The sequence below is a fragment of the Neodiprion lecontei genome, chromosome 6 (assembly GCF_021901455.1).
Source record: "Neodiprion lecontei isolate iyNeoLeco1 chromosome 6, iyNeoLeco1.1, whole genome shotgun sequence".
Taxonomy (NCBI): Eukaryota; Metazoa; Arthropoda; class Insecta; order Hymenoptera; family Diprionidae; genus Neodiprion; species Neodiprion lecontei.
The window spans coordinates 31,334,530-31,348,252 of record NC_060265.1 but is presented as its reverse complement, the minus strand read 5'-3'; the positions used below and the strand labels follow the sequence as shown (position 1 = coordinate 31,348,252).

The window sequence follows — 13,723 nt, the reverse complement described above, 5'->3', positions numbered from 1 at the left end:
GTAAAAGTCATTGGACAACCGGCATGACATTCACATCGTGTTAATAATTCTACTAAATTATTAGCACTTGTCCAGACGCTTTTCGTTCATAGAATTCTGTAGCGGTGTAGCAAACGTATGAACTTCGTCCGACCTTTTCAAGACGAGGCCAAAGAGGAGAAGTGGGTTTAATTTTAATCACTACGAACCAATATATCGCACATCTATTAAATACGATGCAAAATTATTACAAATTAAACCACGAGCTCGACGATAAAATCAATTATCATGCGGTATTTTCTTGATATTAGAGTAAAATCATTGCCAGATAATGAAACAAATGTAAAGTTTGTTCGATGTACAGGGTCATTTATAATTAGTTCTGCTGAACGCTGGTCGTTCAGTGAGAGCGAACCGCTTAACGCGAGCGCTGGATAAAATGATTGCATACGTCACACTTTGTGAAGATTAGAGACCCCCCCCCTCCCCCTGTAACAGTTAATCGCTTACTGGAACCCCCTAAAATAATATGTAACGTAAATGCTGGCCCCCTTTGCCTTGCCGAAAATATTTCAGACCCATAGAACGGACGTAAAAAAAATCAGTCCCTAGCCTCGGACCATTGAAAACCTCATATCCACACAATATCAAACGTCACGTTCATCTGCACCCCCTCCCCGCGCTTATCTTATGCCGATATCATTTTCCCCCTCCCCCCAACACGAGATACGTATTTTGAATAGTCTCCAACTGTAAATAAATAGCTCTGCAGTGTGTTCTGTATTACTTCACTCCGATTAAAATTGCATCTACCAGAAGCAATGATAAACACAATTAATGCAAGTGCATTTAATTACGTAATCAAATATTTCAACCTTGACACGGTGGTCTTGCAGTCGGTGAGCATCCATGCTTCACATCCTATAACTTATAAATACTGATCAACATTTTAATTGCAGTAACTCGGTTGGGTTTAACCTTTGTTCGTATAATAATTTGAAGTTTATACATGTTGAGACTGTAGAAAATTTATTGATTCGTGACCAAATGTTGCTTGATATAAACTGCAGACTGTCGCTGTAGCATAACCCTATGCATTATATGTACATATACCATTTCCCATAGGATGGACTCTGAGCTTTTCTTCCCATATTTAATTCATGTATACCTTACACTCCTGGACGTACGACATCAGTCCTTTTCTCAAACAAGTATAGTACCGAGGAAGCACTACGCGGGGCCGTATAAGTACGTGACGAAAACCATACGGCCATGAGGCCTCGGACTGAGAAAAAAGCTGTAGGTATAACTCGGGGTGCGAAAGAAGTGCGTATTTTGATGCGCACAACATTTCCCATTTCAGCCAATAAGCGATTTTTCAGAAAACACAACTAACGCAGCGCCGAGTCGAATGCGTAAAGGGCCTGGGGCTACACACATATTTCGGGGCTCTGCGTGGGAATAACGTCTTTGCAAATAGACGAAAATTTAATGAATACATCAAACGAGCATTGGAATTAAACATGGTACGATGGAGATTGAAAAAATAGAAATTATTTGTGAGATAATACTGTTTACGCATTTGTATTTTTAGCACGTTTTTTTATATTATTATAATAGTATTCGAGTGACCAGAACATCAGAGATCAGAGATCAGAAAAATAACGATCAAAGCATCAACGACTATCAGAAAAACTTAAGATTCGTTGCCTACAAGGTTTTCCTTCGAATTTTTGCGCTAGCGAAATCTTCAACGATTTTAGTGTGATCGATACTGTTTAGGACAGCACTTTCCACGCAGCGAATAGATCGATAGTTATGATAGTCTATCATTCTGCATACAATCTCTGTATTTATTCTTTATAAAATCGGGTTTCGAAAAGGTACTTTCTGATTCACCATTTGCAATGGAAGTTCACAAATATAATCTTAAAATGACAAACGTATTTGAAAAAAGAGACATTAAATCCGTATCGATTATCATTTTAGATAAATTTTCGGGCTACCGTTCGGTGTTCCGCAATGCTTCCGCTTTCACAAACGATTGGAAAAAATCAAGCTCATAAATCCGTACCTGGTCTAACGTCAATTTGATTTTGAAATATATCATAATACAGTTGATGAGTAACGGGGATGAATAAACGTGGGAAGATCAAAATATAGAAGAATTAACTTAAAGACAAGCTGAAGGAAGAATTTTTAAAATTGGTGGAACAGTGTTCGAGTTATTTGCCCGCATACTTTAAACTTACACTGCAAACAATTTGGCATACTTATAAATAGTAGATAAGCTACGATAGCTGACGGACAGGCGGACAGGCGAACGGGTCGTGTTGGAGGGTGAAATCAAGATTGCCTACATTCAGGCGCAATTTTATGTTCAATTGTATTGTGCAACTTCAACTTGGCGGATTAGAATGGAACAAAGTGCGGATCGCTTCAAAGAGTTTCCATTGCTCAACAATGCAAGGTTGATATTTAAATCGGATCAGTCGTTTTCACACCGAGTCGGAAGAATACCGAGCATCCTGTATTTTTATGAATAGTATGCTTATAGGTGGGCAAGGCAAATGTATGGGGGTACATCGCAAATAGGTTTTTACAATTGTACCAATCATCAATCATAGCCATTTTGAGGAGCATGATATTCGTGGAATTTCGCCAGCACACGAGGTGACAACATTTTGACTGGATGTAACAGAGTGGTCCACACGCGCGTATGCAATGCCTGGCGATTACTGTTTCCATGTGAGCGGGTGCCCGTGTGAATGCGCGGCGTGAACACGCATGTTCCATTTCCGAGAGTGCAGCTCATTTTCTTTTTTTCCGAGAGGGGTGGCCTGCAAGTTTGGATGGCGCGTGAAAAAAATATTGGGATACAACGAAACTAACGTCAGCTGTATACCGAATGGTGGGAGGGTAAGAATAAAGAACGTCGTTACAAATGATCCGGGGATGAATATAAGAAAAATTACCAACGATAAGAAAACGTGTTTCGAATCCGATGCGATGATTCTTCATCCGAAAACACTCGGCGACATTCTTTCCAACTCTTTGCGTCTGTGTATGCGTATAAATACCTGTATAGGTAATTCCATGCGAACCCAACCAATGTCCGACCCTCGAAATTTTTGACTCTGCTAAAAAATTTGTCTGCAATTATTGCAACTCTGAAACGGTACCTTCTATTTTTTTAGCTTTTTTATTCAAGCGATCCATTATTTATAAATATTGAGAGTGATTTTAAGAATGAATTTTTTTTAAATTCTGGAAAAATTCTCCAAAACCATGAGCCTCGTGAGACCGTGAGCCCGATTTTGAAATGTTTTGCATGGAAAACCAGTTTCTAATAATTTTTTGAGAATTTCAATAACGGTCCTTTTCGAAATTACTTAAAATATTTATAAACAAGTGAGCAGTTGAGAAAAAAAAATCTAAAAAAATTCGGAGTACTGTTTCAGAGTGGAGACAATTGCCGAAAAAATTTTAAACGCAATCGGAAATGGTGAGGGTCGGACGTTGGTTGGGTTCGCGTGGAATTCCCCATACATATTAGGTACACGTTGAGAAATTTGTTTAAATATACTTGGATATGAAAATAAGCTGGAGGATGAAATATGCTCTCAAAGTGGAAACGGCGGGATCCCGTGATTATAGTTGAGGACGAAGACAGATCGAGGCTGGGGTGAGTCGTTGGGGGTTCGGGTCGACGAGTAGGCGCGGGTCCGGGCGAAAGGTGCGCGAAGAAAAGGAACCGGGAGAAGAGGGAAAAAGCAGGGGAGTTTCGCGTTTTGTGGGTTACGACGGAAAGCGTCTGCGCGCCGCTCCGCTCCGCTCTGCAGCTCGACTCTCGGCGACGCGTCTCTTCGACGTCAACGCATCCGGGCTGGCGCAGAACCGGCGCTGGTGCTCAGTGCTTGTCGGACGGCGCTGGGACGGGAGCATGTCGCCGCGCCCTGTACCACCGCATAAAAGATACCAGGTACTGTTTAACTGAGAGGGGCGATAAGTCGCCCCCTAGCTGTCAATCAACCCTCGCGACACGAATCACAATTGCACTTACCGCCCAACCGCGTATCCATGGAGTGTTTAATTGGCCGCGCTCGGTCTTCAGCCTCGACGTCTTTGTCCTCGGATTTGCATCCACCCCACCCCCCCCTTCCCGCCCCCTGGTACCCTGGAGGCTTTGTCTGGTTTCCAGTTTCGATTTTGGTGAACTGTGTGTTTTTCGCACAATTTTCGGATCTCCCGCGAAGACCGAGTTCAAGTGGAAATTTTTTACTTCAACAATGGACCAGTCGCTGGTACCTGCGGTGTTCGAGTACTCGGGGTGTTCGTCGCATGGGTTACCCTTGCATGTATAATAATCATACACGTTACTGCTGTATCTTCGCTTTTCCTTCGTCGCTACCTTGTACCCAGAGCCAGAGACAGAGTCAATCGCGCGAGTCGACTCCACCGCACGCATTACCAGTAAACATCGAAAATCAACCATCCGGTAATGGGCTTCAGGAGCCTAGCTGTTGAAACATTCAGTGCGTTCTAAATATCAATTAATGTGGCTGTTATGCTTATACAGGGGCTTTGCCGGATGGCGGGCTGGTTTCCAATAACGACAGGTGATTTAGGCGACGTGGGAACAAACTTTAATCCTGTCAGGCATTTCGTATCGCGAATTACCGTGTCTTTACGTACTTACTCGAAATTCACCGGGATTAAATACGATGACCCGGATAAACAAAAAAATACGGGTGTGATGATTTATTAGTTTTTGAAACTTTCGGATAATCATCCACGTAGGTATCTCATAGTTAGAAATCGGTCATGCACCAAATCCACAAGTTGTGTATGCCATTGTCAGGTGTATAATGCGTGCACGCCTAGCCGCGTTGCGTTGGGTGAATGAGAAATCGAAGCCTCGAGTAGGTCGTATAATCTGGAGAATCTGGAGAATCTTGTGTTTCGAATAATTATCAGTTATTGTACTAATATTAAAGGGGAGGATCGCAACGCTTGCAGAGGCTATATCTGTAGCGCGTTAATTTATGTTCTTTTATTTTCTCTTTTTATCCCCCGCAATTATACCATCTGATGTAATTATAACAGCGTCGAATACCCGGCTGATTTAAATTCAACGTTTCGTTAACAATATGAACGTAACTGACGAAGAAAGAGGGTCAACCGCCTGATCTCGGTCGTTGGAAAACTCTTGAAAACGTTGCACGAGGTAAAGTAAAATTTAATGTCATAAGCAAAGACTTTGTGCTTAAATTATTCCAACCGTCGCGTTGCCGCGCGCGTTTTTGCCACGAGTGTGTTCAGCATATTATACGGTCGAATATTACCCTCTTACCAAAATATTACAGTATAAATATAAGCGTACATCTACATATTATAACAATGCGCATAAATTTTCTTACGCTGATGGTGAGATATGTACAGCAAAAATTTTGCCGGTGTGTGTGAAGTATCGACGCAAGTGTATACGACGGTTTATATTTCATAACACAAATAATTCTAAAGAAATAATACGAATTGGCATTTAATATCGAAAATCAATTTACCGTCCTCTACCGCTGGGTAAATATGTAAAGACATATTACTGTAATATTTATGGATGTAGAGGTGAATATCTCGAGGGTTTGAAGTGGACAAAAAATATTGGAAGAATGTTCGCGCGGGAAGGTAGCTTCGTCAGCATACTTCTCCAAAGTTTTATATCTTATATTTGTTCACGTGTCTAACTCAATGCCAATTTACGTCCCCGAGGTGCCGAGAGGGAGACTCGGAGAGTTAGAGATAGTAGAGTAGAGAGAGAAAGATGTTTTCCTTTTATCCACAGCAATATTGGATCAGATGTCGAATCAGAGCAGATATACGTAACACAATGGAAAAAAAACTAAAATAAAGATCTGCAATGAAAGGAGTACTACAAAGAAAATAATGAAATAGAATAAATTACAAAGTCGTAGCAGTTTAGACAGCGATACTTGCAGAGCGAAATAAATAACTGAGATCAAAAAATTTAACATGATTTAACAAAGCTTAAGCCTAACTAAGCTAATGATAATTAAAGTACGGTAGAGATTAAGTAAGCCCAGGCCGAGAGAAAGAGAGAAATAGAGAACTGAAAGGAGAGTGATGTACGCGCTTGCCTCTGACAAGTACTCATACATACGTATGAAGCGATATCATATTTTTGCGCTGCGCTGGGGGTAAAAGAAGCGAAAATAACACATCGTCGGACCGAAAACGGTATTAGTATATGTATTTGTAACGCGTAATTGAGAAATGCTATGAAAGAAACTCTTCCTCAACATTTTTCAAAATATTAGACATTCTCGGAAAACGGCTTGTACGTGCTCTCTTTGAAAAAAAGCGCGGTGTGCATTAGGCGGAGCAACCTCCCCTCCCCCCCCCCCCCCCCCCCCCCCCCACAACGTCGTCGCACAATGTACTACGACACCAACATCGGGTATCGCAGGCCTGAAATGCGCCTAATTAGTACGACCCCCTAATGAAACGTTAGAAGCTGAAGTATATTTGTATAATGTTTGTTGAAGAGAGAAAGAGAAATGTCTCTACGTGTTGTGCAGGAGGACGCACAGAAGGGATGAACGCGAGCGGAGTCGGAGGGCCCGGGGGTCCCCTGGGGGATGATTTCGAGAGTAATTGCCCGGAAGAAACGGAATCCGGCGTCCCCCTACCGCCGTGGGAAGCGGCAGCGGCGTCGGTCACCCTGGGCTTCCTCGTCCTGGCAACGGTCCTCGGTAACGCTCTTGTTATCCTGAGCGTATTCACCTACCGGCCGCTACGAATCGTCCAAAACTTCTTCATCGTGTCTCTGGCCGTGGCCGACCTGGCGGTGGCCCTCCTAGTCATGCCGTTCAACGTCGCCTACCTCCTCCTCGGCAAGTGGGTGTTCGGAATCCACCTCTGCAAGCTCTGGCTGACCTGCGACGTGCTCTGCTGCACGGCGAGCATACTGAACCTCTGCGCCATCGCCCTCGATCGTTACTGGGCTATAACGGACCCGATAAACTATGCCCAGAAACGCACCCTGAAACGGGTCCTCGCGACGATCGCCTTCGTCTGGATATTCTCGGGGGCGATAAGCTCCCCCCCCTTGGCCGGATGGAACGACTGGCCCGAGGAACTCGAGCCCGGCACTCCGTGTCAGCTGACCCGCAGACAAGGGTACGTCATCTACTCCTCCCTCGGCTCGTTCTTCCTGCCTCTACTCCTGATGAGCCTCGTCTACCTCGAGATATTCCTCGCGACGAGGAAGCGACTCCGGGAGAGAGCGAGGCAGAGCAGGCTCGGCGCCGTCGCCTCGACGAGGCATCGTTGCACCGACGACGATCCCGAGGAGTCGGTCAGCTCCGAGACTAACCACAACGAGAGGTCGACGCCGCGCTCCCAGGCGAAGCCCTCCCTCATCGAGGACGGGCCGACGACCATGACGGTCACCCTCGGAGGGGCGACGTCGACGACGACAGCGATCGCGCCCTCGACCACGGTGTACCAGTTCATCGAGGAACGTCAGAGGATCTCGCTCTCGAAGGAGCGCCGCGCCGCCAGGACACTCGGTGTCATTATGGGTGTTTTCGTCGTATGTTGGCTACCCTTCTTCCTTATGTACGTTATCGTCCCGTTCTGCTCGAGCTGCTGCCCCACCGAGAGAATGGTCTACTTCATTACGTGGCTCGGATACGTTAACAGCGCTCTAAACCCCCTCATATACACGATATTCAATCTCGACTACCGGAGGGCGTTCAGGCGGCTCCTTCATATCCGTTGAAGCTCGACCCACTCGTTTCGAATCCATTCTGACGACTAAAGGACGCGATAAATTTAAACGAATATTGTAGGTAGCACCATCCGTGCCGCTGCGAGACGGTGCGTCCGAGATATTGATTATGACTGGTTACTTCCCCTAAAGTGATTCGCCGCTTCGTCGATGTCATTCACTTTTTGTGTACCTATACTTTTCTCTGCTTACAGAGGTCCCCCCCGCCATGTATCTCGAAGGCGCGTACAATTATGGAGATTTTTCTTCAATCAACAGGCGTAGACTCGTTCAACATTTTGCAAAGAAAAAAAAACCGAAGGAGGGGTTAATGTTGGTTTTTTTTTAATTTTTTTTTCTTTTCTGGATCGAAAATCTCGTCTCTCGCGATCGTTTCAAGACATTCCCCGGTGTGTCTACATACTTTCCTTATCGGCCAAAGTCAGGGAACGTAAAACGGCTTCAAGATTTTAAGATAACGAATGCACCGATCAGTTTCACCTCCCCGTATACTAAAAGTACTACAGATAGCGCCTAAAGTGCACGCTGCCAGCGATATGACTTTGTCCTTTGATTGTCTAGCGCCGTGAAACTTTTTCAATCAGAAATAAAATTTCCGGTGGTTATGTAAGAAATTCATGGAAGTGGGGATTTTATCGGAAACCAGAAGAGAACTTCAATTGGCTTTTTTACGGGAATGGAAAAGAAATTCACCCCGTTTACATTTATCCATTCTCACGGTAACATCTGCTCATCCGTCGACATCGGGAAATTAAACTTGCCGAATGAGGTGAAAATAACGATTAAAATAAATAAGTCAGACTCTCTCTCGTCAGAAAAGAGGAAGTTTTTGTTTACGTAGTCATTAAAAACTTGGAATAGGAATCCAAAAGTAACCCTTCCGGTAATTTTACTTCTTCAACAACGTCTGCTACGTAATACTTACAACGCAAAATTGCTATAAAAATTTGATTTTTCCATACGCTTCTTTGGCTTCCTTCACATTTCAAACGAAGACTCCAAGTTTTCCAAATAAAAAAGGGCCCTCTTGAATTTTTATATTTCACCCGAGTTGCCGGGAAAAATGGAATGATCTGACAAGACGAAGTCAAGAATTAAGAGCTGAGATGCGACGGAAATTGAGACAGAAAGGTCTGCGGGGCGAAATAAACTTACAGATTGCCTCGTAACTTGCAAAGGCATCACGTCTAGGGTGGTAATTAATTGTTAAATCAGTCGTTTCGTTTGGATAGTGTTTCGACCGAGAATACCAATGATTCGTGTCAGAGTCAATAGCGATTTGCTTGCGGGCTGAATAAATATCGGCGAAGCGAGATATCACTCACTAGGTATACCTTTTCATCTCAAGCAAATTATAACGAAGGGTTTAGTGTACCGTAAGTATTGTAAATCAGTAAAACGAAACAAATGAGGTTAAACATTATACGGAGCTATGACCATTCCGGTCAAGGCGCTTGAAAAAAAATTTTACTGAAAACTAGTTGTTACATTTTTAACAAATAATTACAAGTATTAAGGTTGTGATTCGGTATGTATATATAGCCATGTATGTACCGAAACTATATATATATATATATACACCAACATATATTATATATCAGAATCCATTTGCTATTACCTAATGGTCTTTAATTATATTCATTACGTACATAAGAAGTACGCGTTCTATTATATACATATTATTATTATTATTATTATTATTATTATCACTTTCAGTTTGGTTTTTATTTTTATAAATTGAAAGATAATAACGATAAAGTAGCGAACGCGCGATTAATAATTGATATTAATCAACGCGTCGCTCGTCAAATACCTGACGATTGTCGTGCAAGACAATTATTGTCAGGAGACACTCTTAATAAGGTTGTGATAAGGTTGTGAAAACATTCTTAGCCGCGCTCTGAATGACACAAGATGTTTATTTATCAAACAAACACAATTTAAAACTATGTATACCTATATACATATTATACATATGTATAGATGCATAAAGGCACAGATATGCATATATTAATATGTATATAGGATAGAAATTTTACGTAAAAGATAGTCCAATGCACTAGATATTGCCCACCGCGTTTGAGACTAGCTGAAATGTTAGAACGCTCAAACGAATGTGTAAGCCCGGAACTCATCGAAAAATTCTCAATTTCCAAAAAGGTGGTCCAATTATTTGTGAGATATGATGAGATGGGAATGAAACGTACTCGTAATTAAAACTTACATATATTTATCATTTAGGTAAGGGTACGTCTTTCTTTGCTAGAATTGGTCGAGTGCGGTACGTTTATTTCTGCGGCGGGCACAGCGCGATGACCGAATTTTTCACGTCCGTTCTATCGACTGCTAGCAAAAGTGATTTTCTTCTAGGCAGAGCTATCGCAGTTATATATATATATATGCATAACGTGTGCCTCGAATTTCTGCGCCAGCAATCTTCGAGTATATATATATAGCTCAAATTGTTTTCATCCCGAGATTTCTCACTCTCACTGTCAGCGTGAATTAACGATGTACAAATCCGTTGATAACGCATGTGTGAAACTACTTTACCGTAATATACTAGCAGGTGATTCGCATGAAATGTGTCTCCGCGTTTATGATAACAATTTGTCTTGAAATAAAGCTGTTTTTCATGCAGGCCACGATGCTCGCCATTGTTCGAAGAGAAAATGGGGACAGATATCTAAAAGATGTGAAAGATGCGATTCCGAGTCGAGAAAAAACCGATAGAGAGCTTTATACTTGAGCTGGAACGAATGGCCGGCTGCGGTCGTGCAACGAAAGAGACAAAAGGCTTATTCTTGGGTATGTCCAGGAGTCAAGGAATAGCCACTCCACGTCAGATACCCCGTTGAGGGTCGTGTAAGCTGTCACTTTCGAGGAAATTGGTCAAACGGCCACCCGCTGCAGCCATGAACTAAAATCTTGACCGTAGAATAGAAGCATCTGCCGAGTAGAATACATTTTATATGTATAAAAATGAAAAAACTACCTAACGGTATGAACGATATCGTGGTTTCACACATGGATGCTCGGTAGAATCCTGATAGTTGATTAAAGAAACAATATGCAGAAAAACCTGCACCCGTGAACGGAATTCCGAAAGAAAAACTCTCGATACGATCCGTTTAAAAAGTTTTTTGGGGCTATATCTCATGGGGTAAAAGACTAGAACACAGCGTTTCAAATCTTTAGTGTGATAATTGAGGAGTACAAAAATCCTACAACTCCATTGATTGAAGAATTGAGAAAATCTTGAGTTGAAAGAACAGAAAAAAAAATATATAAAAAACAATGCTTTACCGGAGTTAAGTTTGTCGTTGTTCCAAAGATAATATAAATAAATATAATAATGTATGCATCGAATGCAATTGCACGCAACAAAGTATATTCCGGCAATCAATCGTATAAACCAATTATTTCAACATTGAGTTTTGAAATAGTTAATTTCTTGGTCAATGCGCATAAAATAGGGATTTCTTGACGGGTGTGAAAGTGCCCCACGAAACGAAGGCGAGTCAAAAATTCTCTATACGCGCACGTGCCACAAATCTTATTTTCTGTGCTATCTCCTGTCGAAGCCTACATAGTAGTCAAGTTGTAATTAACGGAGGTAGCGCTGAAAAATATTTCAATCGCATGGAAAACAGGTGTGACAATCAAATTTATCCTGCCGTTTAAAAAGACGCATAAAACTATGCATGCAGTCCATATTACAAGTTTATAGCAACAATTCGCGAGATTCATACGCTTAGACACTGCTATCGAGAGAGATTTGTATAATAATTGCGGTTAAGTTATTCAATGTAATCATTCGGTATTGAAGTACGGAAAATTTTTTTAAATAAGGAAAAAATCAATGATACAACGGGATATCTCCGAGTTTTCTGTTATTTATTTACAAAATGTTAGCGAAGTATAACGAAAATGTGAAAACTTTAAAGCTAGTCTCAAAGATAAGAATATTAAAAACGCGTCGGGTATAATATTAGTTACTAACATTATAACAAGTCTATTACAAGACCTATACATAGGTTGATTTATTATTGGGCCTGGCTGCCCACTTGAACAAACGCTACATTTGAATAGATGAATACTTTAAAAGAAAAGAAACAAAATGTTTAAAAAATATTTTAAAAATTGAAAAAGCAAAAAAAAAATAAATAAATAAATAAATAAAAATAAAAAAAATTAACAAGCAAGTAAATGAATAAATAACTTAATACTCTATTGGTTGTGATTTACAAGTTCATAGCAATACACAAGCTGCGTCTGTTTGTGTAAAAAATATAGAACAACAGCACAAATAACTGAAGCATCGATTAAAGGCTGGACCCTGTGTTGGTCCTAACAATCGTTGTTTGTAACAAGCAGACACAAGTCGCTTGCAATAGTATTAATTACGATACCTACACGTACATTTATATAGGTACGCAGAACGGGTAATATAATGCGTCGTTAAGTATGTACATTACACGTCAGCGAATAGGGAAGCGTGAAATCAAGAATCGGTGAAACAATATAATAATATAACCTATTGGAGAATTAAAAGAAAATTAGATCAAGTAAGAAATAAATGTAAGATTTCATTTACTTCGGAAAAAATGTACAAGTGAACATGAAAAAGTATTACCATTGTCATTATTGTTGATTGTTTATGATCGTGAAAAGAAAAAAATTATTATGCGGCTTCCTTACTTTTCTTTGAAAGGGAAAAAGGCCGCCGGCATTAACGTCGTACCGTGTACGCAATCGGAATCAATGTAAGGGCTTATTGGCTTCTACTTAACAACAAGTTGGAAAGACAGTCGACTCTCGTCTGGAACAGACTATGTTCCGAATATGTCGTACTTACCTATAAATATGCCACTGTAGGCACTGCTACCGCCCTTTAAAACTTGGCTACAAATAAGCAACGAGCTCGACACTCGGCCCCGCATACCGCAAGTATTTCCAAAATCAATTACCCGTTTTCCCCCATTCAACCGCAGTCCGAACACCTTGGGCCAGCATGTTTTCTCACTTAAATCTCATCTGACAATTGCTCTTCTGCGCCTACAAATTACCATTACTCTGTAACGAACCTGTACCCGATGAACAGATTGTCGGGTTATTCGACATTTTACCTGCTTCTTGCCCCCGCGATCGAGGCGTAGACGCAATTGTATGATATTGAAAATAATGTGGATATCGATCATAAAGATTCATATGATTGGGGAATTCGAAAAATACGCTATCCGTGTATGTATCCGCTATACGTGCCATAGGTACCGTTGACCAATTTCGGTAATTCCGCAGTGTGGTCCTTTTCCGTGTCGATGATGGTATAAAGAATGCTGTGACAAGTAGCAATACACCCTGACGGGGTTAAATCCTTGATTTTTAATTGTTTTAGTATACGTACAGTTTATTTACTAGCACGGGGAATGCGCGCCAAAAATAAATTCATGTCAAATACCCTTGAGCAAATGATGCGACTGATGGATGAAAAAAATTTGAATAAAAATCAACTTATGTACGGCCAAAGCGAGAAATCGTCATCGACTATCGGTATATTACATTATACAATATACACGATTTATGTTATGCTCGGATGTGTGTAAATAATGATGCAACTATGAGCGTAATGTTGGGTGCGGGTACATATTATGGCTTAATTAACTCAACACGTCGCCAAGTTGATCGACAAGGAGCCGAGGTAAAAAGTACACCCCAGCTGCAATCACACCTTTTGTCGCGGTTCATCCAATGTCGCATCTATTGCATTCTGTCCTTGTTTGTTGCGGACCAACGCGTACTCCACGTGTGTTAAAATTCGAGCTTTGGTCGTATAAACATATGTAATGCAACAATACTGTACCACTGTATATTTAAAAATATATCTGTAAAAACTTGAATGACCTAATTTTTTTTCTATCACACCGGCCTCTT

The 13,723-nt window shown here is 41.3% G+C and overlaps 1 protein-coding gene across 2 annotated transcripts; it reads left to right on the top strand.

The window, feature by feature from the left end:
- The first annotated feature begins 3,842 nt into the window (after positions 1-3,842).
- LOC107225311 (putative tyramine receptor 2) lies at positions 3,843-13,689 on the top strand. Of its 2 annotated transcripts, none has more exons than XM_046742558.1 (2): positions 3,843-3,961; positions 6,576-13,689. In XM_046742558.1, the coding sequence occupies exon 2, from the start codon at positions 6,593-6,595 to the stop codon at positions 7,778-7,780; it is 1,188 nt and encodes a 395-aa protein (XP_046598514.1). In that variant the 5' UTR covers positions 3,843-3,961; positions 6,576-6,592; the 3' UTR covers positions 7,781-13,689. The 2 variants fall into 2 exon arrangements, with proteins under 2 accessions (XP_046598514.1, XP_046598515.1); XM_046742559.1 differs by having other exon boundaries at positions 6,543-13,689.
- Positions 13,690-13,723: the final 34 nt, after the last annotated feature.

Coding starts and splice junctions, on each gene's coding strand:
- LOC107225311 (XM_046742558.1), top strand. CDS start 6,593: ATGAACGCGAGCGGAGTCGGAGGGCCCGGGGGTCCCCTGGGGGATGAT.